General features: G+C 36.3%; 1 protein-coding gene across 3 annotated transcripts; it reads left to right on the top strand.

Annotated features, from left to right (window-relative positions):
* The first annotated feature begins 3,178 nt into the window (after positions 1-3,178).
* Positions 3,179-23,935, top strand: LOC125660492 (pyruvate dehydrogenase E1 component subunit alpha, somatic form, mitochondrial-like). 3 transcript variants are annotated; one of them, XM_048892331.2, is made up of 10 exons: positions 3,179-3,269; positions 8,771-8,860; positions 10,134-10,193; positions 10,747-10,920; positions 13,902-14,028; positions 19,254-19,345; positions 20,032-20,280; positions 21,051-21,187; positions 22,737-22,845; positions 22,956-23,935. In XM_048892331.2, the coding sequence occupies exons 2-10, from the start codon at positions 8,816-8,818 to the stop codon at positions 23,073-23,075; spliced, it is 1,113 nt and encodes a 370-aa protein (XP_048748288.2). In that variant the 5' UTR covers positions 3,179-3,269; positions 8,771-8,815; the 3' UTR covers positions 23,076-23,935. The 3 variants fall into 3 exon arrangements, with proteins under 3 accessions (XP_048748288.2, XP_048748285.2, XP_048748287.2); XM_048892328.2 differs by having other exon boundaries at positions 3,248-3,269; positions 8,759-8,860; XM_048892330.2 differs by lacking the exon at positions 3,179-3,269 and adding an exon at positions 8,050-8,261.
* The last annotated feature ends 441 nt before the right edge of the window (positions 23,936-24,376 follow it).

Genomic DNA, 24,376 nt, shown 5'->3' with positions numbered 1-24,376 from the left:
GATCAGTGATACTGTCTAATTTACCAGACCTCCATGGCGTACCTTTCTTGAAGTACAACACCCAGCAGGCAGCACTAAACAGGCGGACTTCTTCCTATTTGAATGAAAATGCTATAACTGGGAAATTCCAGACAATAATCTTGAAGCAGATTAGTATCAAGGGTAAAATGTTGTTTTTACGAGAAAAATCTCTAAAGTTCGAGGTCATTTTATCGAAATCGTTTTAAAATTCTAAGGCAATGTTCTCAGAATTACGAGAAAATATCTTGTTTTTACAAGAAAAAGAACTCGTAATTACGTTAAAAGATCTCGAAACTAAGAGATATTTCTTTATTACCAGAAAAGATCTTATAATTATGGTATTTCAGATCTGATAATTATAGATATTACTTTGCTATTTAAACAAGTAAAATAAAAAGAAACAATAAATTCTTCATCTGTAAGTATTGTAGAAACATCCAGATTTATGATGTACAAAGAAAAAATTTAAGTTATGGTGTGTGATTTTAAAAAAAAATTTATTTTTTTTACTTTTGATATTTTATATAATTTACATTTCTAAACAATGTGAATTTTTTTTTAGTGTAATCAAATTTATTGAGATCTATGTCACAAATAAGTGTACAAACCCATATACATACATATACATACATTAAAGCAAGAGAGAGATAGAAAAAGAGGAGTGGGGAGAGAGAAAGACTGTTGGAGATAGACAGAGAGGGGTGGTGAAAGAGAGAGAAAGTAATATGATATCATTTGATACAAGTATGGTAAAATCAATCATATCTAGGTTGTGTTGATATAAAAGAGCAAGATCAAAATATAAAGTAAAATATAGATAATGACAGGTGTATTTGCCAATCAGAGTCTGTGTGATTAATGATATTCGTATTGTGAATGTTAGGGATAGACGTCGACACCGTGAGCTTTTGTTGAAAAGTCTGTTGCTCGTTTCTATGGATACTAGAATTCTCTTTGTTCTTTGCAAGCACGTAGCAAAGTTATTTCAAAGTTGAGGTTGTGGGGCCAGCTGACGAAGAAATATACTTTACACAATTTTGTCTAAATTTCTTGACAAGCTGATATAAAGAGAAAGAAAAAAACTATTTCTATTTTTACCAAACTTCACAAACCTAAATCTGGGAGTGGGGTGGTAGGAGACAAACAACATAATTTTTATCAATCTTCAAAATAATAAATCATGAGGGGTGTGGGCGAGCGTTACTACAAAATAAATTTAGAGGGGACAATCGCGCAATATCTCTTACTTTGTACATGTACATGAAAATAAGTAATTCAGCATGTACAAATATCGGATAAGGAACATTGTCAAAAAAGGGGGCAGCGTGCCGACTACACTTGTAGTTGACCTACAAGAGTTGGCTTAACCATTGTCTATCGATGTCGTCATCAGTCCCGGACTCAGTACACAACTTACAGGAACCTAGCTTTATCAGCACTTATACCTACCAGCTTTATCAACACTTATACCTACCAGCTTTATCATCACTCTGTACATACCAGCTTTATCAACACTTATACCTACCAGCTTTATCAACACTTATACCTACCAGCTTTATCAACACTTATACCTACCAGCTTTATCATCACTCTGTACATACCAGCTTTATCATCACTCTGTACACACCAGCTTTATCATCACTTTATATGTACCAGCTTTATCATCACTCTATATGTACCAGCTTTATCATCACTCTATACGTACCAGCTTTATCATCACTCTATATGTACCAGCTTTATCATCACTCTATACGTACCAGCTTTATCATCACTCTATACGTACCAGCTTTATCATCAGTCTATACGTACCAGCTTTATCATCACTCTATACATACCAGCTTTATCATCACTCTATACATACCAGCTTTATCATCACTCTATACATACCAGCTTTATCATCACTCTATACATACCAGCTTTATCATCACTCTATACATACCAGCTTTATCATCACTCTATACGTACTAACTTTATCATCACTCTATACATACCAGCTTTATCATCACTCTATACATACCAGCTTTATCATCACTTTATATGTACCAGCTTTATCATCACTCTATACGTACCAGCTTTATCATCACTCTATACATACCAGCTTTATCATCACTCTATACATACCAGCTTTATCATCACTTTATATGTACCAGCTTTATCATCACTCTATACGTACCAGCTTTATCATCACTCTATATGTACCAGCTTTATCATCACTCTATACGTACCAGCTTTATCATCACTCTATACATACCAACTTGATCATCACTCTATACATACCAGCTTTATCATCACTCTATACATACCAGCTTTATCATCACTCTATACGTACCGTCTTTATCATCACTCTATACATACCAGCTTTATCATCACTCTATATGTACCAGCTTTATCATCACTCTATACGTACCAGCTTTATCATCACTTTATATGTACCATCTTTATCATCACTTTATATGTACCAGCTTTATCATCACTGTACGTACCAACTTTATCAGCACTCTATAGTACCAGCTTTATCAGCACTCTATAATACCAGCTTTATCATCACTCTATACATACCAGCTTTATCATCACTCTATACGTACCAGCTTTATCATCACTTTATATGTACCATCTTTATCATCACTTTATATGTACCAGCTTTATCATCACTGTACGTACCAACTTTATCAGCACTCTATAGTACCAGCTTTATCAGCACTCTATAATACCAGCTTTATCATCACTCTATACATACCAGCTTTATCATCACTCTATACGTACCATATTTATCAGCACTATACGTACCAGATTTATCATCACTCTATATGTACCAGCTTTATCATTACTGTACATAACAGCTTTATCATCACTCTATAGTACCAGCTTTATCAGCACTCTATACATACCAGCTTTATCAGCACTCTATAATACCAGCTTTATCAGCACTCTATACATACCAGCTTTATCAGCACTCAATACCAAAACACAATTGTTTTCCTCGTCACCTACAATTTCATCACCCCGTGATAATGTTTTCTCGCGTCATAAACTGCAGTTGGTAAATCTACAAGGGCCAGTAAAATTGCACTTGTTTGTTTCTTAATTCTTGCTCGTCTATTGAACACAAACACATTGTTAAACAGGGCATATGATTTATTCACATAAAATACCTGCAGTTTCACCACGTGTCTTTTTTTTTAATTTTCCAGACTGGATTATGGTGTGACATAGCAATAAGTGGACTTACTTTTTACATACACCTGAAGGTAAGTTGATGCACATGTCATTAGAAAGGGTACTGGAATCTCGGAACCGCCGGTGACATACTGAAAAAAGCAAAACGTAATAACGACCAAAATGTAATGAGTTCAATTATCATGTTTTGGTTATTTCATTATGCGTCGAGTTTGACGCAGAATGAAATAATGGAAACTGTTATAAACATTAAGATCTATTGAGCGCCAAATTAGCATGTCTTAAACGTTTAATGGGTCAAAGATATATGTACTATCAATTCATTAATAAGAGCAATATTGAGTTTCTTTTCTCTTTTAATAAATTAACGACACCATTCTCTTATTACTCGATTATAACACTTTGCGTTATTACATTTTGCGCCGATATCATTTTGCTTGCAAAATGTTATAACACAGAAGGTAATAAACCTGAAAGTTATGATTATGAAATGTGCATGGGTAGCTTTCTTGATATTTTATTTGGGTTTAAAACTCTGCATAGTATTCATAATGTTAAAAAGATAGATAAAAGTGAATTACGTATTGTGTCGTTATTTCATTTTCGCTTGCTACAGTGTGGTATGCGGTACAGGAAGTACATGAAGCTGTTTCTATACATTTCCTTCTAAAATTCACTCGCCTGTGAATTTATATTTAGAACCACACACCAGATCTCTATCCCTCCGTCTTACTTTGTCCGTTCTTATCCATCAATTCGAATAAGTAACAGTGCATTCGTAAAAGTTTTGACAAAATCAGAAGCATTTTCTTTTTTCTTCTTTATTTATTCGTTTTGCTGTTGTTGTTCCCAAAGAGCACACATCGTTGTATTTATGGGAAATGTTGAATATCAATTGTCTGTAGTCGCTTTTCGCATAAGTAATGATAATGTAGTCACCCACTTTAATCCTCCTTATTTTAATCCTCATCGCATTTATTCCTCATCATAATTAATCTTCGTCACATTTAATCCTCATCACGATTAATCTCTTTATCTTTAATCCTCATCGCATTTAATCTTCATCATCTTTGATAATCGTCACATCTAATACTCATCACCTTTAACTCTCTTTATCTTTAATCCTAATAATTACTAATTCTCATCATTTTTAATCCTCGTCACCTTTGGTCCTTATTATCTTTGATCTACAAAGTTGACTAAAATTGTCCATTATGTACTAGTTCTTTCCACTGTCATATCCCTTTGTATCAGTGACAGTTAGGAATAAAACAGATGACAATGTTCATCCTTGCCTTACACCATATCTTACACTCGAAGATGGAGTTTCCTAGGATGGCAATACATTAAAACTTTATGCAGAATTTCTTAATCTTATTGATATTATCTTATGAAAAGGCGAAGATAAAGAATAGTGATCAATCTCATAACTCCTATAAGGAATACAAAATCAAAAGTTGGGCAAACACGGACCCTGGATATACCACATGTGGGATCAGGTGCTTAGGAGAAGTAAGCATGCCCTGTCGACGGGTCACACCCGCCGTGAGCCCTATATCTCGATCATGTAAACAGGGTCATCCTTAGTCAAAATCAGTGTGCCAAGAACGGCCTAACAATCGGTATAAAACACATCAGACAGCATTTGACCCTATGACAGGTTGTATTGGCAAACTAGATCGTTATAACGAGCATATAATTTGAGAAATGCTAACTTTAAACGAGACTGTTGAAACTCCTGTAAGATCAACTTCCTTGCCATTAGTCTGCCTCGATTAAAAAACTGATCATACGCAGAAAAAGTTATTGCTTATCGAATCAGTTTAGAGACATAAGCACCATATTCAGGTGATAATGAAATATTTCTACATAAATATGGGAATTTGAGAATGGAGAAGCTGAAGTCATCCCATTTGTTATATAGTTGAGTTGTTAATTTGCCGTTAACATCTATGTTCGATACAATATCGAAATATGAAGCAAATATGGGAGACTATGTGGTGTCTTTTATTTCGAGGTCACTAAAATATATATCGGATCGACATATGAATGAAAATGACTATAGTTGATAGATAAAACGTCGTCGATACTAGTACATATATATCTAAATGTCGAGTTGAAGGCCACAGCAAGATATTTTTTCTTCTTCTGCGGTATTCCGTAGATTTTCAAGCATTTTTCACAAAATATCACTGCGAATGCTATCAAATATGGTGGCTGATTTGTGCCAGTTACAATTTGTCGTCTTTTCGTTATTTCGAGGCGAAAAAAGCGACAAAATGACAATGGGCGAGTTTTCGCCCAAAAATAACGAAAAGACGACAAAACGAAAATTGGAAAAGATCACAAAACACAGGCAAAAAGATGAAAAAGAAAACACGCTAATTAGTTACCTATTTTGTCGTCTTTTCACTCGGTGTTTCGTGTTTTAAAAATACAGGTTTCCCCATTATTTTTGCTGTCTGAATTTGCACGAATTTAATATCAAATTCGCTATCTGTTGTGGATAATTATTAATTATCAATTGCATTTAGAAAGAAGAAAACATGTAGATTTTAAATTATGATGCTCATATATTTGTATGCTACTGAAGAAATATTTTTGTGTAAATGTTATACCAGGTACGTTAAAACAGGAGCTTGGAGTTGGCAGGGGACCTAGTCTATCTCCGTTTTACAATTTACTTTTCCCTTTATTTTTACATACAAAGCTTCTATTTTCTACATGCAAAGTTCGATTGATTTGCTTTCCCCTTTTTCAAAGTAGTAGTGAAAGGCGATTGATGTTTGAAGTGCTGAATTGAATACGTGGGATGAACTAACCTTTGTCTCCCCCTCCTACGATTTATATGATATTGAGAGTTGGGCAGATGTACCCTAATACTTGTGAAGAATGTTAATGCAAGTGTGCAGTGAATTCCGGCTATCCCCCCCCCCCCCCATGATGAATGAATTGTCATACTTAGATTTTCCTACAAATTGATAGACATTTTGGTACTTAAGTCCAAACCCAAACTAATATATAGAGGTCAGAGCCTTCGCCCCGCATGCGGGAGGCCGGGGTTCGAATCCCGGCCGCGACAGACCTAAGTCATTAAAACAGGTAGTGACAGTTCCATCGCCAAACGCTCGGCAACAGGTGTGAATGTCACGGGTCCTCGGAGATGACCTTAAAAACGGATGACCCGTGTCGCAGTAGGTGTGGCACGCTAAAGAACCCTCACTGCAAAGTCATATGAGTGAAAAATTCTCGAGCGAGACGTTAAGCAAGATACAATCAATCAATCAATATATATGTATATTATTTGTAATGATAAATTCAAATATAAGCACTGATGTCACTCTTGTTTTCAATAATAGTTGAAATTCATAAATGTTTTTAAGCTAACACTTAAACCTGTACTCAATTTTCTTTCCTTCTGTGCAATGAGTGTACCAATCTCTACCCAGAGTTATCGTTCCTTAGACTAACACCTCTGTCAACGTCTCAAGGGTTTTACAAGATTTTTGTAAAATGGCACGTGTGCTCAAAGAAAGTATGGTTTTGACTTCAGCTACAAAAATATACGTAAATAAATAAATACTGAGCAGATGTCAAGTCTTTTTGTGACACAAGAAGCATTGATTTGGGTTGAAACGTGGATATTGGTACCAGGCCTATACATAGGTACATGAAGAATATATAGTAATGGAAAACAATCTACAAATAGTTGCTTGTCCTACATTTTTCTGATATTTTATGAAATAGTTCTTAGTTTTATTAGCCGTAAAAAAGTGGATTTACATGTGGAATAGCATTGCTTATTTTGAGACGTTAACAGAAGTGTAAGTGAGAGCAAGGAACGACAACTCTGGGTAGGGATTGTGAATGTACATCGAAATCTCTTGTGACAGTAAACATTTGTGAATCCCGAAAAGTTTGAAACTACACTATAATCCCTTATATATATTTTTTTGTGTAATCAACTGTCTATTTTGGCTTGCGTATGTATTAACCGTATTTTCACCCAGATGATATTCCTGTTTGAATATAATCATCTATAATTTAAATCTTAAAATTTGCATGCAATTCATCCAAATAGATGTACTGTGTATATATACATGCTTAATCAGAAACTGCAAAAACCCTGAGCAGTCAAGCATTCAATGCGGGAAAAATATTCAACTTTCAAGACATCCTGACAAACTTCCACCAGAGTTCGTTTGCTCACTATTCGTAGGTGACGTAATGAGGCCTCGACGGGGAGTTTGGACATCCTGATTGGCATGGGTTCAGTGCGTCGCAATCTGAATACTGGAATCACAACGTACCATAAGTGTCGATTGAGATAAAAATGGAGTTTATTATTTTGTAGATTTATCAGAATAAACAGGCATCTAACATTTTTGTAAGTGACATAAACAGCCGTCCGCACATGATGCTCTTTCTAGGTAAACATGCCAGGTGCAAAATTTATTTATATACACCCCTGTGTTTTGCAAAAAATGAATATGTTGTGTATATATACGATGGTCTTTGTGTATTTCATTCTATCAGTATGTAATTTCCGCGTTTGATAAGGTTGCTAATTGTCATTTTGTCATCTTTTGATGAAGACAAAACGCCATGCGAGAAGACGACAAAATAGTTAGATAATTTGTGGGTTTTCTTTGCCCTCTTTTCTCCTGTATTTTGTTGTCTTTTCAGCTTTTCGCTCTGTCATCTTTTCGTTTTTTTTGTTATCGTTTTGTCGTCTTTTCGTTTTGTCATTTTTTCGCCTCGAAATAACGAAACGAAATGGCACAAATCAACCACCATGATATAGATACTATTATCATATCCTGTTCATAATTTGAACGGCAGTGACAGTGCTCTCGGGTTCAGTGGTCGTCCGTTTACCGGACGGAGTGTTACACAATTCAGTCTCGCGCTTTACCTACATAACCCACATATCCTATTTAATTGAATGACTATTACAGAATTATTCGAATGGATTTCCTCTCTGAGTTTTACTTCTGTTTGTGAAATGAAACTGTATGAAAGTTAAGCTATGCAATTTAAAAAATGTTTTAAGACGCACAAAAGTAAGTTTTGTTCAAATTTAGTGTAGCTATATCTCTACACGTATCATCAATCATAAGATCGTTTCTCTTCTAAGTGTCGTTATTTTCATCATCAACACCACATCGTTCACTTATTTCCTGTGGATTTTTTCTTAATTTTGGATTGTTGTACTACGGATCTTCAGAATGTTTATCTATCTATCTATTTATCTGTGTACCTATCTACCTATCTATCTATCTATATCTATCTATTTACTTATCTATCTATCTATTTATCTATTTGTGTATCTATTCATCTATCTGTCTATCTATCTATCTATCTATCTATCTATCTATTATCTATATATCTGTGATATTTGCTTTTTAACATCAGTGCTTTCTTTTATCAAGGATGCAAGTTTCGTACATCTATTGTTTCTCATCAAAGTATCTATATCTCCTACAGTTTGAGATTTTGAGAGATGCAACTTCTTCGTTTAAAGATATATGAATAATAATGTTTTAAATATTTTTTTCAGAATTACATGTAGCCTTTTCAATGATTACCACGCCAGACAGAATCAGCAGACGTTAAAATGAGTGCTATACACATGAGCAGATGTTGGAACTTATTTAAGAGGGTAAGTTTTCGCCTGTGTGATTCTTTTTAGAATTTTAAAGTATATTATTCTTATCTTCCATTATAACGAATTTTAAATCTTATAAAAAATAATTTGATTCTTTTTCTTTAGGATTTAACACTAGCTGCTCTGATTTTGCCTCGTTATAGAAAACGTCATTAAAATAAACATATCGTCGACTGACCAGTTTCGGTGACCTTAGTGATAAACCGCGATTTTCTCATTAATCACTTATTATTGAATAAATAAATAAATAATACTCCTACCATTAAAGTAATTAAATTCCTTTACTTTCATCCAAAACTTCCAACTCCATTGGTACGTTAATTGAATATATTTTCGTAACGAAAACCATGTCACTTTGTGGTCCTAAAACGGTGACGTCACCTATTTCGGTGACCATTGTTGATATAAGTTTGCCAAAAGTTTGTAACTGTTAAAACGTATATACAGGAGGAATGTGCAACTAAACGTCAATGAATAAGATAACATAGTGTAGAATTCTAGACGTTTGGTATACTTTATATTAATTTGAAGGTTTACTTGAAAAAGTAATAAGTAAATGGGCTTATTTTTGGGGTGCTCATGTTGATTGTTTGCATACTCTCCTTCTAGTGGTTCATTTTCGAGGGGGGGGGGGGGGGGAATTGAAGACGTACTCTATATATGTTTACAAACACTACGGCGAAATTGATGACGCAATCTACAACCGGAAACACGTAAACGAAAGGTCACCGATTCTGGTCAGTCACTGAAGTAGGGCAGTCGGCGATACATGTATATGATCAATTCTGAACCTTTCTGCACCTAGAATTTTATTTTATTTCATCAACGTGTGTGAATTGCATTCAAATATTGAATAATAGGAGGAGTTCTGTTTCAGATCCACCCTGTCATACCCGGTCACCCAGCCCTGTCTCAAATTCAGTCTGTCATACACGCCCACCCAGCCCTGTCTCAGATTCATCCTGTCATACCCGCCCAGCCCGGTCTCAGATTCAGTCTGTCATACCCGCCCAGCCCTGTTTCAGATTCACATTGTCATAACCGCCCACCCGCCCAACCCTGTCTCAGATTCAGCCTGTCATATCCGCCCACCCAGCCGTGTCTTAGATTCACATTGTCATACCCGCCCAGCCCTGTCTCAGATTCACATTATCATACCCGCCCAGACCTGTCTCAGATTCACCTCTGATGTTGATTATCATTTCTCATTCAATCCGATAAAAATGATTTTGACAAACAATTCGGATAACAATTAACGTTTTTGTAGACATTACCACAACGTCCGTCTTATAGAAATTATGTGAACGAGGCTATTTTTGATATAGAGGTAAGTAACCTATTCAATACTGTATAGCAGGAAATTAACTCGCGGAGATAATTTTCGCTATGAATAGTGAATAAATCTTTCATATTGATAAGAAATCCGGTTCACGATATCCGCGAATTAAACCGATCGCGATTTGTTGCTAAATTAAAAAAATCGCGATTTTTTTTTCTGACCGCGATATTAACCTTCTATACAATATTTTAAAAAAAAATAATTCCTCGTATTGTAGACATATTTTTAATATAAATCTGTCATATTGCAATTTTTGTCTTTACACCTATCCATTGAATTAAAAAAATTAAAAAATACAATGTGACAAAACGATAATAGCATGAAAAATTATGCTTTTTATTTTGTATAATGATATTTTGCTTGATTATGTCTTAATTCTAAAAATGTGATTTTAAAAAAAATGTTTTGGAAGAGGGGCCAGGGTCTCATATTTTGTTGATTGTCCACTTCATATTTCACTTTATATTTACACATGTAATTTTATAATGATTGGCCGTAGATGGGTAGTGAACGTTTTTTTTATATTTTCCAATTTTGTTAGCGGTGTCCTCTCCATAAGCTGGAGTGTGGCCCGCCCAGTAGCACTCTCCTGACGAGGACAGATGCCCTCAACTATTACAAGGTCATGCTTGGGATGAGAGAAATAGGATACGAGGCACAATCGTTATATGACGGCCGACACATACGGGGATTGCTGCATCTGTGTGAAGGAATGGTAAAACGGTGTCAATATGCACGTGCTATCTTATCGTAAAATCAATTTCCATTGGCGGATCCATAAAATTTTGTTACCTAAGTTTCTGCCCAAACATAAAGAAACAAAATACAACATTTTTTAGATCAGAATCAAGTCCGAAAAGTAATATCATTCCCTTTCGTTTTTTTCAAATGAGAAATCAGACAGTCTTTGTAGTTTTTAGGGCTTTCCACCTTTCTGTGGAAAGTCCTATTGTTATTGTTCTGTTTATTATTATTATTATTTTCCTGCCGTCAAAAAAAATTTTCGTCTTAAGACTTATCGAAAAACTTTAGAGTCCATCCTAGAACACTTCTTGAGAAACGAATACATTTCACCCTGCGTCATGGAACTTTGACCCCTTACAGAGTTATCGGACCTGTTAGCAGAAATCATTGTTATCGCTACTCCTTTTTAACCGTAAAGGATAGGAGGATGAAACCTTTGCTGAAGCATAGAGGTCAATGAGTAGAAGCGAAGAATTTCAAATGAAGGGATTCGGTGTCCCCTAAAGGGAGTTAATGCCCCCTCATGTTTTGCGATTTGTCCCCTACAAATTGACGACTCCTAAAGTCTTCGTCGTAGAGAGACGGAACCCACTGGGACGGGTTGGGTGACCTTGACCTTGAAAAAGTAGGTCAAGGTCAAAGGTCAAGGTCATCCAGAATGGCCAGAAAATGGCACTTTTTATACGCTCTTTCCCGCTTCAGATAGCATCGAAATATCACATGGGTCAGCATGGAATTCTGGACCGGTCTCGGAATCCTGAATTACAACTCTGAACTTTGACCGCTCTGCGAAAGGCGGCGACTTAACGTCGAAAACCCCGTTATCGCTACTCCCACTAGACCGCAAGTCGTGGAGAGGCGAGACCTTCGCCGACGAATTCCAGATGAAACACTCTCGCACAGAGAAGTTGACCGGGGGAAACCGAGAACCCCGAAGCACGGTTCTCGCCCCCGAAAGTCTCCGACGTCGTCGTTCGAGCCCACAACTTCTTCACGGATGTAGATAGGGATGCGGGACCACTTAAACGAAGCCCCGTGACCTCTCTGACCTTCAAAATCAGGTCAAGGTCAAAGGTCAAGGTCACACTTTCTCCCCCATGGGTTTTTGAGGTTTGACCTTGAAAGTGGGTCAAGGTCAAAGGTCAAGGTCACGCATCCAGGGGCCAGTCTCCACGAGTAAGGCCAACCCACCCATCACGCCTGTCGTCCCCAAGGAAGAAACCCCCCACCCTTCAAGTGATCTGTCTGTCATCAGCTGTTTATAATACACTATTTTGACCGGTTTCATGCCCAACAACAGGATTTTTGAGGTTTGACCTTGAAAGTGGGTCAAGGTCAAAGGTCAAGGTCACGCATCCAGGGGCCAGTCTCCACGAGTAAGGCCAACCCACCCATCACGCCTGTCGTCCCCAAGGAAGAAATCCCCCACCCTTCAAGTGATCTGATTGTGATCAGCTGTTTCAATACACTATTTTGACCGGTCTCATGCCATGCAACAATTACAGGATTCTAGCTAATCTGACCTACACCTACACATCTGACCTACACCCACTTCTTCCATTTCTTGACTGTCTTGTCAATCAAACATGAATTCCATTTACATTCATGAAAAGACATAGGCCAGATTCAATTGTCTGCCTGCATCAACATAAAGACTAAGTTGTTTTTTTTTTTATAATGATGATGCAACTTTACTCGACAGTTGAACTCATTGACATTCCATCCCGACTGTCATTGTAAACAAATAAACACTTACCTGCAGGATCAGATGGGATGCAGTACTCCTATTCTCCGTTCAGATATCCTACATGCACTCAGACACTTTCTAATGGTCACCGGCCGCCATTTTGGTTGTTTGTTGTCAAAGCCTATCAATCCGTATATGCATGCCTCCTTGGGTGAAATGACTGAAAGACATTGTCTCCGTGAATTAGAACACATAGGATGAGCCATTACAAACTGTATATTTAATTCCACAATCCACAACACACACGGTAAAATCCAGTGCATCTTCACAACATCTGACAACATGAGGCTTGTAGACTCCCAGCATGCACCAGCAGTTACTACAATCTAGGAAAATGGCACATCCGGTTTCTTTGCACCTCCAAATATCACATCTAACAGGTCTAAAGTCACCCCAAACACCTGCACAAGTCCTATTACACTTTTACCTGATATGTGCTGGCTACCCAACACCCACACCCCTTTTCTCCCTCAAATTTGACGGGTACTTAATGCGAAACCAAGCATTGAACACACCTCAACACTCAAATTTAGGCGGCAAATTTGAATTTCTTTTCTAGCCAAATCCATTTTTTTTTTTTTTTTTGGTGAGGGTGGGGTGGGGTAGGGGGGGGGGGGGGCTTTTAGCATTTCAACACTACTGAAAAACCGCTAGAAGGTGGGAAGCCCTCTAATTGTTCGCGAACAATTAGGATCACTAGTTTGTTATTGTGATTGTTGTTCATATATTCAGGTAGTTTCTTTCTGTATCACAAGTTCAATGAAATTGTGCTAGTTGGTGAACACTAATAGAGGTATTGATATTTTCTACATAAGCTTTATTTACGTGTACATTTTCATAGTCCTGATCAGTACTATCGTTAATAGTATCATTTCATTACTAGTAGATGCCCTCTAACATATCTTAGTTCACCCGGGTCATCTTTCCAAGTGTTCTGATCAGTGTTCGTTGTCTGTTATTTTTGTCGTTAACTTTCAGTCCAAACTTCGTTTACAAATTCACTCAAAAGGAATTGTTAAAATAGAAGACCATGCTTTATCCAAGGGGAGATAACTTAAAAACAGTGAAAACCACGGGGGTGGGTTAAAGTTTTACATGGGAAAATCAAATCTTGAAGTGAGCGATGTGATCTACCAGTCTCTTTGATTACCGCTTTTTGATAATGTGAAGGATGTAGAATGAAGTACACGATATATCTTTAACAGGAAGCTGTACGTGTAGGTGTAGAGGCAGCGATAACTCCGCAGGACATATTGGTTGGTACACACCGTATACACGGCTGGGCGTACGCCCGTGGGATATCCGCGGAGAAGATTCTCGGTGAATTTCTAGGTATGAACCAACATCATAAACGCATTTCTACAGTTGGTAATACCTTTATAAAATCTTAAAGCTGACATGAATTAATAAATATAGTATAATTCTATATGTCCGCCATATTTCTTTGCTAATCCGCCATATTAGTTGGATATTCTATTGTTATATGTATCAGGGTTCGCATGGTATATAAGGGGACGAGTTTTGCTACGCTTCATTTCACATCAGTGTCTTCGATTTACCTGTGCGGGAAGCTTCGACAGGTAACACGTACATCTCCGATACTAATTTATAGGACATCAAGAAGAAATGAAATCACGTTTTGAAACACCATGCAGTGCTCAAAATTACAATAAACATATCGTACAGTAGTAAATCATTCTAAAAGCTTTGGATAAATAAATATAGAATGCCTTTTCTTTACGTGAATGTGCGTACATTTGCAATAAATATGTCAAAACTATACAAAAACGCGGAGAAATAATTCATCTATTATCTAGATCTATTGATGAAACGGAATAAGCAAAGGGTATAAAATCTATACCATTCACACTTACTTCAAGCAAAATGCAAATACATAAATGCTACTGTACGTATAAAGAAGACATGGTCATGTACGCTCGTCATGAAAAAGCATCGAATGCGGATGACTATTTACCTGGGTCTACTCGTAATATCTGTAAAGGACCGAGGATGTACAAATGTACGTGTACACTTGTCGAAAATACTCAAAGTAGTAGTAAAACTCCCTTTATTAGCATAATCCATGAAACAAAACGATACACTCCATTTGTATTCCAACAGTAAACAACATTGTCCATTGTACAGACTGCGACACACTTAGCCCGTGCCGATCAGCTATCTTCAATCAGGGGAAGTATCAGAGTAGAATAGTTACCCTGTATTGTGCATGAATCCTTATACTGTATGATTTACTTATCAGAGTATTGCAGATTTATAAATCAGGATATCATTTAGGCACATAAATCCTTTGTGCAAAGATAATTTGCATATACAACACTGCATGAGTGTATGGAGAGAGAGAGAGAGAGAGAGAGAGAGAGAGAGAGATTCAAACGATGATCTTGTAATAATCGCGCTCTTATTAAGACAAATGATATCGTTAATTCAATATAAGAGAACAGTAACTCAATATTGCTCTCATTAATTGATAATACAGATTTATTTGATTCATTTAAAGCACGCAATAATTAAAAATTAAACATATCTTTAAATAATGTTATTTTCAATTACTTCATTTTATGCTAATTCGGCGCTCAATAGATCTTATATATCTATGCCATTTTGCTTTATTACATTCTGCGTTGAACTCGACGCAAATTGTAGTAATGCAAAATGTAATAATTGAGAGTTTATCATATGCGTAGTTATCAAGCACATAGAATTGTTTTTTTATTTAAACATATTTTATTGAGAAGCTCAACAGGATTGGGCAACAGGCATAGCCTATGTAGGCCCTCCCCCAAATACAAAGGTCAAGTACAAAGTACTTAGAATCAAGGGGAGGGGACAAGAGTGTCTGTCCCCCACTTTTGATAACAATATCCATTTTTTGTCTAATGTTTTCCGCCACACTCAACAATTTTTCAGTTATCTGGTGGCACCCAGTTTTTGTTAGTGGAAGAGAGAAACCAGATACAATGTACCTGGGAAGAGACCACCGACCTTCCGAAAGTAAACTGGGAAACTTTCTCACCAATCGGCGCGAGCGGGTTTCGGCGCCGACAGAAGTGAGAGGCCGTTATTTTGTAATGCAAGTAAAAAATATATTGGGTGACAACCCCCCCCCCCCCCCAAACTTGACCCCAGCTTGAAAGTTCTGATATAATAGTAGAAGACACACACCACCACCAATTAAGAAAATGAAGATATTATGAGGCACTCATAGTAGAGGACTCTAATCACCCCATCCCACCCCCAACGATGGAAGAAAATGAAGTGTAGGGGGAAATTATTGAGGCAGTCAAAGTAAAAGACTCTTTTAACCCTTCACCCCCACTTTAGGACTTTGAACATCGGATAAAACATCTTGGTTTGTTTGGGTTTTTTGTTTTATTTTATTGCTGTTTTCGTTCATCTTTTTTAATTATTATTTTGAATGGCAAGAAATTTTGAAGAATCCAATTTTCCATTTTTTTCATCCTGTTGTACCCCCCCCCCCCCCCCTCCCCCCCATGAAAAATGACGATACATGTCTGGTTATTACATGTACATTTTACTTTTCAACACATACATGCATACTAATTGTATGGTGTAGAATTGCACCCTTTACCAAGTTTTCCTTCATTTACAGTGTAAGGAATGGTAAACCAAAATCACAAAACATAATGCATAAAGGCCAAGATAGTTTTAAGCGTAGGAACTTCATTCACGAATACATAAATACATGTATTCAGAAAAATCGCATGCATGCATTGCAGGACTATAGCATGTGTGTTTTAACGTTTCTGTAACATACCATAATGATTATTTTCATTTCGTAGATCTGGCGCAATGGATATATTCTGAAAATAGACATACCGCTGTACGTCGAAATTTCATATCCAAATGTATTCGATAAGATGTTAGTATTCATAAATCAGTAAAATTCGTGTTGAGGTTTTATTTGATATGATGCAGTGTCAATCTACTGTAATGCATTAGTAGGATATGCAAAAGGCAAGAGTATAAACATTTTCTAGTATCGATATCTATATGATCACGAAAAAACATCATATAATTTGTATCCGGATTCATATGCCGATTTAGATATCAATAAAAACAAAGCTGCATAGTTTGGGGGAGGGGGTTCTAATGAGTCTGATGAAATTAAAAGAAGGAACCCCACATTTGCATTCAAACTAGATGTACTTCAAAATTAATTCATTTCTGCTCTGACTGAAAGCATGATTCTAAATTCGGGAACGAATCTTGCATACAAAATAATTAATAGGGGAACACATAAATTCGAGCTCCTTTGGAATTTAATGAAATGCAAATATGCTCCTTTCTTTCAACACGAATTGATATGTTGTTTCAGGCACGTATACAGGGGGTTGGGGTGGGCAGGGAGGCTGGGCTGGTCTGCTCTCCCCACTTTTTTGACAATTTACTTTTTCCCGTTATTCTAACATACAAAGTCAGTATTTTCTACATGCAGTTTAAACTGGTATATATATATTTTTTGAATTTGTAATGAATTCAATTATAAGCATCAACTCCTGTAAGTTTTTAATATATTGTCAATAACAAATTTTTAAATAGCTGGAATTTTTGAATGCTTGTAAGCTTACCATTATATCAGTGATCAATTTTCTTTCCTTCTGTGAAATGATATTGTACATCGATGTAGGACAGTCTCTCTCTCTTCTCTCTCTCTCTCTCTCTCTCTCTCCTGTTCAATCAATGATTATGGACATACAGAGACCGTAAATAATTATGTGGTTCCCAATGAAACAATAAAACTATATTTTCGTTTATACATTTCCTTTTATATGTGTCTTTGTGTAATCAACTGTTTATTATGGATTACAAATGTAATACCCGCATTTTTAAACAGATGCATATTTTCGATCATTATTCCCTTATTTGTATATCCAAATTTGTATATGATCATCGATAAATTTTGAATTGAGCACGCAATATATCCAACCAGATGCTCAATGTATATGATTAGATTCCCGGTTTCTATCAACTGCAAAACTTCGACCAGACAAGCATTCAATGCAGGAAAAATTTTCGACTCTGACATCTCCCCTGATTGAAGACACCCTATTTGGCACGGGTGAAGTGTGTCGCAGTCTGTATAATAGAATGACAACGTGTTGTAAAGTTCTAACGAGATGCAAATGGAGTTTATCATTTTGTTTCGTGGATTTATCAGAATAAAGAGAATCTAATATTTTCGGTAAGTGCATATCTCCGATACCTGTTGAATAGACGTCCGTATTTGATACGGTGTTTTTTGTGGCGAATATGCCATGTGCATTAGATATTATGCATATGGCATGGACCTGTATTTTGCAAGAATTGATATAAATAATATATTTTATGCTCTTTGCTTATTCCATTCTATCAGTATGTAATTGGCAAATGATTTCTTCGCATTTATTTCATAAGAAACTGCAAATACTTGCTTGCACTTGCAAGTATGCAAGAAAAACTTTTTTGTGCATTTTTTTTCTAAATTATCTAATCTTTCGGAATGTTGCATTGGTATACAATAAATATTTTGTAACTTTGAGCAAAGCATAATGTTTTAAAATGTGATTTTATTTGTTTCGCATTTCCCTATATATTACTATCGGAGATGTGCACTGGTCGAGTCCACCTAGAAAAATCACTCAGGTGTGACAATCACATTTGGGGTATATACGGGTAGAGTAAATTAGGCTACCTGAGAGAAATATGGCGGATAAGATGAAAAAGGTGTACGTATTTATTAATTCATGTCAGCTTTAAGTCGATAGTGCCTTTTAAACTTTTCTTTGGCTTGCTACCAGGTGCTTCATTTGAAATTCCATACATTTTCATATCTCCGTTTATATTAGATGTTTCATTTGGAATGTGAAACACCTTCCGTTGTCGGTTCATATCATACGGACGATAGCACAGACAAGACAGGCCTGGGTAGCGTTTTCGTCGTATCCATTTTTGCTCTTTTGAGCATCGAATCAACCTCATTCCACGAGCCACTGTGAAGTAACGGTTTATATCAAAGCATTACCTAATTAGAATTAATTTTCAATTACCCAAAATCATCCTCTTGTGAAACGCTATACAGACCGTTAATGTTTATAACACTCCATTGTGAAACGCTATACAGCCCGTTGATGTTTATAACACTCCATTGTTCAGTTCTTGAAATAGATGTGATAAAATGGAGTAAAATATAATGATTATTACCTTTATCACCAGACATAAAGCCTACTCTATACATATATTATGCAAAATATCAACGTGTATGTTGGCTTAGCTCCCTTGAACCTTTTGACAGAATACGATACTGCATACAGAAAAAATTCGTAACGTGTCGTTTTCGTCAAACACAATGGAGAATGTTTTTATACAGATTTATATTCGTCCCAAACTTCCTGCTCTGATGAACGAATGTATATTCACCCAGTTATGCATTCACCCTTTTTGGGTTAGTTGTGAAATGATCGTAAATAAAACGGGGGTGAAATTTGCCCTGTATACAGTATGCACCGTCACTAACGTCTTCTCTGAATGTTTGTTAGGGAGATCTTCTGGTTGCTGTAAGGGAAAAGGTGGAGCAATGCATATGTACTCCGAGAACGTGTACGGTGGAAATGGACTGATTGGAGCTTCGGTGAATATTCCTCACTCATTAATAAAGTTCAAAACGTTATGATAAACAAAACAAGACTGTGCTAATGTGAAATTTAGTCATAAATGAGCTTGATGTTTGTGTACAGAGTCGGATCTGCAACATAGATACAAGGTCAGATACAAAATAATTATACAAGGCACTAAAATGACCAACGACACGAACAACCAGATTGTCAAATATTCGGAACTACGGAACTACCTTTACCTTCTTCGGACAAACGAAAACGTTTAGATGATATGGCAGAAAATTAAAAACTTACAAAAATGCATACGAATACACCCAGCACTAAAACTACACTAAATTTACAAATGTACACATATTGGGAATACTTACTCCTCCTTGGAACCTGATCCCACCTCTGGTGTGTCCAGGGGTCCGTGTTTGCCCTGCTCTCTATGTTGTATTGCTTATACGAGTTATGAGATTGATCACTATTCGTTATCTTCACCTTTCATACTACACAGATTTGCTTTTAGGTTTGCCTATCAATGTTAAGTGTAGAGCGAATTAGTACATGTCCTATTCGTCCAAAAGGTTAAAACCACACCCATGTATTACATATAGTATATTCATATTTTTCATTTTTTATCAATGAATTAATACCTGTAGCGACTTACTAAAATTGCCATGACTTAAATGATATTAATGAATATATTCTTGCACAGGTACCCCTTGGTACTGGAGTGGGGTTTGCCATGAAATATAACGAGAAGCCCAATGTATCTCTATCTGTGTATGGAGAGGGTGCAGCCAACCAAGGCCAGCATTTCGAGGCTTTCAATATGGCGAAGCTTTGGAACCTTCCTTGCATCTATTTATGTGAAAATAGTTTTTACAGTGTCTCCACCACACCGGAAATGGTTGCAGCCTGCACAGAATACTACACCAGAGGAGACTACCTCCCAGGACTGCAAGTAAATTGTCACAACACCTCCTCCCCCTTTATTTGCCCAGTCTTAATACCCTACCATGAAGAATAATTTTATCGTAACAAATGACCAAGGATAACCTACATCGCCTCCTTACAAGGAAGATCTATTATATCTCATATACAGTTTTAAAGTAAATTTCACCCTTTTGTGACGTCATAAGATTTTGCAAAATTATCCGGTTTTATGCATGATAGAAACATAAATTTTGATGGAATCTTTTCCGATATTCATTACAAGTACGAAACCTTGTTAGACATGGAATATTTCAAAGGTCTAAGTATCTATGAATAGTCAATGATATGATTCAAAATTTTGAATCCATGGACAATAGCTCTGTTTTCATTGATTTCTTTATCAACTCCATTATGCGATAGAGTTCCTTTATTTTTCACAGGCATTTTGTACATTTTGTAAAGAAACAGTTTCATGAAATCGTTATGACTACTGGTATATCTTTACAATCTGATTTTGTGAAATGTTGATAATGCTGATTAAGGGAAATTACCATTTTCTGACGTTGATATATGATTTTGTTTATGTATGTCTTGCATCTTAAAACGAACGATGACGTATGTATTTTATTGGATAATTTATTAGCTTTCGCCTTAATGAATACACTTTATCTAGTGTTTACTATAATAAACAGAAATTAATACATTTTCTAGTTTATCAAATAATCATGTGAGTATGGAGTTACCTTAGGCTGTGATTTTATGACATATGAAGGTATTCTGTTCATTTGTATTTTTGAGGTGGATGGGATGGATTTTCTAGCAGTGCGAGAAGCCCTAAGGTTTGCCAGAGAGCACGCTCTGAATAGCGGCCCAATCCTCATTGAGGCTATTTCATATCGATATAGTGGTCACAGTGTTGGAAACAAAGCTATTAGGTATGATAGCTTCATTTGTGTATTTAATTTCCATTTTGTATTTATGAAAGTACAGATGCATAGAATTAATGAAAGTATACTATGTATTAGCAGTGAACTATCATTTAGTATAAATGTGTGAATATGCAGTCTTATTTTCGCGCCGTGTTTTGTTTTTGTCGTCCCGTGTTATTTTTCGCACGTCTATACTTATACCAATTCCGATCCGTTCTTAATTCGTCCAGACACATTGTTATTCATTAGTTTTTAAATCGAGTCTGGCTACTGACAAACAACTTGATGTTACAGGGGTTTCAACATTCTCCTTTAAAGTCAGCATTTCACAAATTCTATGGTCGTTATAACAATCTAATTTGACAATATAACCTATGATTAGAACAAATGCTGTCTGGCGTGTTTCATACATATTGTTAGGCCGTCCTTGGCACACCCATTGTGACTACGAATAGCTCCATTTACCTGATCAAGATATAGGGCTCACGTTGGGTGTAACCGGTCGACAGGGGATGCTTACTGGTGTGTCCAGGGGTCCATATCTGCCAAACTCTTTATTGATCCCTGTTCGTTATCTTCACGTTTCATGTAAGAATAAGATATTGTAAACGTATTATATTTGGCGTGTACGATATTTGGCGGAAATCGTTTTTTCAACAAGTTAGCGTAGATTTGATTTAGCGTATTCCTGAATTACTTTAAACATCTAGATTTACGGATGGCATTTAGCGATGTACTTGATTTAGCGGAAGCTGCGTTCCGCCAAAGGCGCTAAATAGAATACACAGCCAAATGTAATACATTTACAGTAATTGATAACGTGAGCCAAAAGAGCGAAAGTAAAACTGAGGCGAATATTTCCATGGATATAGTATTCATTCCGTAGAGAATGTACACTGACGACCGATTGATATATCTATTGTGTTTGTTTTTGTTGTAAGTTGAACAGGTAGGTATTTGTAACTGGATAGTTATACATGAAAAAGTGACGTTAACGAAGAGTGATAATCTCATAAATCCTATAAAGATTACAAAATTAAGAGTAAGGCAAACACGGACTCCTGGATATGCTAGAAATGGGATCAGGTGCCTAGGAGGAGTAAGCATCCCCTGGTGACCGGTTAATCTCATAATCCGATATAGAATACAAAATTAAGAGTTGGGGAAGCACGGGCCCACGAGATGGGACCAAGTACCTAGGAGGAGTAAGCATGTCCTGTTTACCAGTTACACCCACCGTGAATCCTGTATCTCGATCAGGTAAACGGAGTAATCCTCAGTCAAAATTAATATGTAAAGAACGGTCATTGCTATGAAACACAACACCATTCATCTCGTGATATTGTCATGAATAAAACATTACGATATCGCCATGGACCCGGTTGTTGTAATGGTGTTAACTTTAACACAGTGGTTATGTTTAACGCATGATTAGCTAACACAAAGGTTTAAGTTTGTTGTTCTAAAGCAAATTAATATAATGTTTAACTAACACTGTGTGAATCATTTGCAAAAGAAGCAAATTATACTACCCAGAAATATGTTTGTATTTTAGTGACAGTGCGAAAGAAGACTTGGATGTAATCAGACAAAGAAATGATCCTATAGAAACCTTTAAGAAGAAGATTCTTGCCAAAAATTTGACTGACATAGATGAATTAAAGGTAAAGTTACTCATGTTAGCTAATTTGATTTACATTATCTTTTAATACCAATCGATGGACTAGATGTTCGTGATTTTTTAAAATAAAAATATCTCCTTTCCACAAAACAGAGTATAGAGGACGCAGTTAGAGAGGAAGTGAGGGCTGTGACAGAGAAAGTGAAAATGGACCAAGAACTTCCTCTACTTTCGATTTATGAGGACGTCTACCAAAACGTTCAAGTGATCTGACAAAGTTTCATTCATAAGTCTATTCAGTGAGACTTATCTAAGCTCTAAGAGTAAAATGTTTCTGTCCGATTAAACAGGATATCAGATTGTAAAGATTTCTCAGAAGACAACACAGCTCGCCGGAAAACATCACTCCACTTAGCCGATCCCCTTTAATTCAAAAGGTTAACGTTTTTATGTCCCTTTGATAACTGGTAAAATTCTAAAATGAAGGTCACTAGATCAAAAGTTTTCGAAGCCTATGAAAAGCCTATTGTGAAGTATCTATTGAAAGGCCTATCCTCCTTATTTCAAAAGATATGACCAATGTTAAAGTCAAAGATAAGTAGGTCAACTTCCAAGGTTACTAGGTCAAATGTCTTTGTACCATATGAACAGCCTCGTCATGAAACATCTATATGTAGAATATCAAATCCCTATCCACTTTGGTCAAAAAGAGAAAGCCAAGGATACAGTTTTTGAAAAGTAGGTCAGAGTCAAAAGTAAAGGTCACTAGGTCAAAAGTATTGGTACCAAATGAAAGGCCGGCCACGAGGCATCTATATATGATATATCAAAGCCTTATACCCCTTGGTTGTAACGGTAAAGCCAACGCCGGGTCATGGCAGCTCTCCTGACATTCGTCCCGGCGAGCTAAAAAGAGAACTGGAAATGAAACGGAGTATACGGCATTTTTCAACACAGGTCTAACATAAAAAAAATAATTTCCATCCAGACACTTAGGTTTTGTATTCTGGAGTTTTTCTTTCTTGCGTTTTTTCGTTTATGGGTGGATAGAAATGAAGCATATGTATTCAATGTGTAAAACGTTGCAATATTATACAATCTTGATGTGTATTCAAAAATCTTCATTTATATTCGATAATCTTGTTATTTATATGTGAAAATCTTCATTTATGTTCGATGAAAGGGCGAATATAACGAACAATGAAATCTTGCAGCACTTTGTAAATGGCAAACCTTCAGAAAAATGCCGCGACCCAATTCCAGCAAGCAGATATAAGGTTTTAACTCCTTGCAGGAAACCACAGGGTAAGAATAATCTAACTATGTCTCGGGACAGACTCTCAGAACAGTTAGAATGCCTCCCATATACACGTAATATAGCAGAAAATTGCAGAATCGCTAATAAACACAGACATTTAAAGCTAAATTTGAATACAACTAACCTCATTGATATTTGGTAAGTCCTAAAGAATCGTAAATTAATACTGTAAACTGAACACTTTGAAATGTCATTTTTCTCGATTCAAATTGACTGTCATTTCATCGGAAACTCTCATCGGAACACTCTGCTGTTT

The sequence above is a fragment of the Ostrea edulis genome, chromosome 9, assembly GCF_947568905.1.
Source record: "Ostrea edulis chromosome 9, xbOstEdul1.1, whole genome shotgun sequence".
NCBI classification, from domain to species: domain Eukaryota; kingdom Metazoa; phylum Mollusca; class Bivalvia; order Ostreida; family Ostreidae; genus Ostrea; species Ostrea edulis.
The sequence above is the reverse complement of the archived record's forward strand: the minus strand, read 5'-3'. Positions and strand labels throughout refer to the sequence as shown.

What these genes read in the sequence shown, in the direction of transcription:
- LOC125660492 (XM_048892331.2), top strand. Translation starts at nt 8,816, where the DNA reads ATGAGTGCTATACACATGAGCAGATGTTGGAACTTATTTAAGAGG. An exon ending in GTTGGAACTTATTTAAGAGG is followed by an intron (nt 8,861 to 10,133) that starts GTAAGTTTTCGC and finishes ACGTTTTTGTAG; the next exon opens with ACATTACCACAACGTCCGTC. An exon ending in GTTGGAAACAAAGCTATTAG is followed by an intron (nt 21,188 to 22,736) that starts GTATGATAGCTT and finishes TTTGTATTTTAG; the next exon opens with TGACAGTGCGAAAGAAGACT.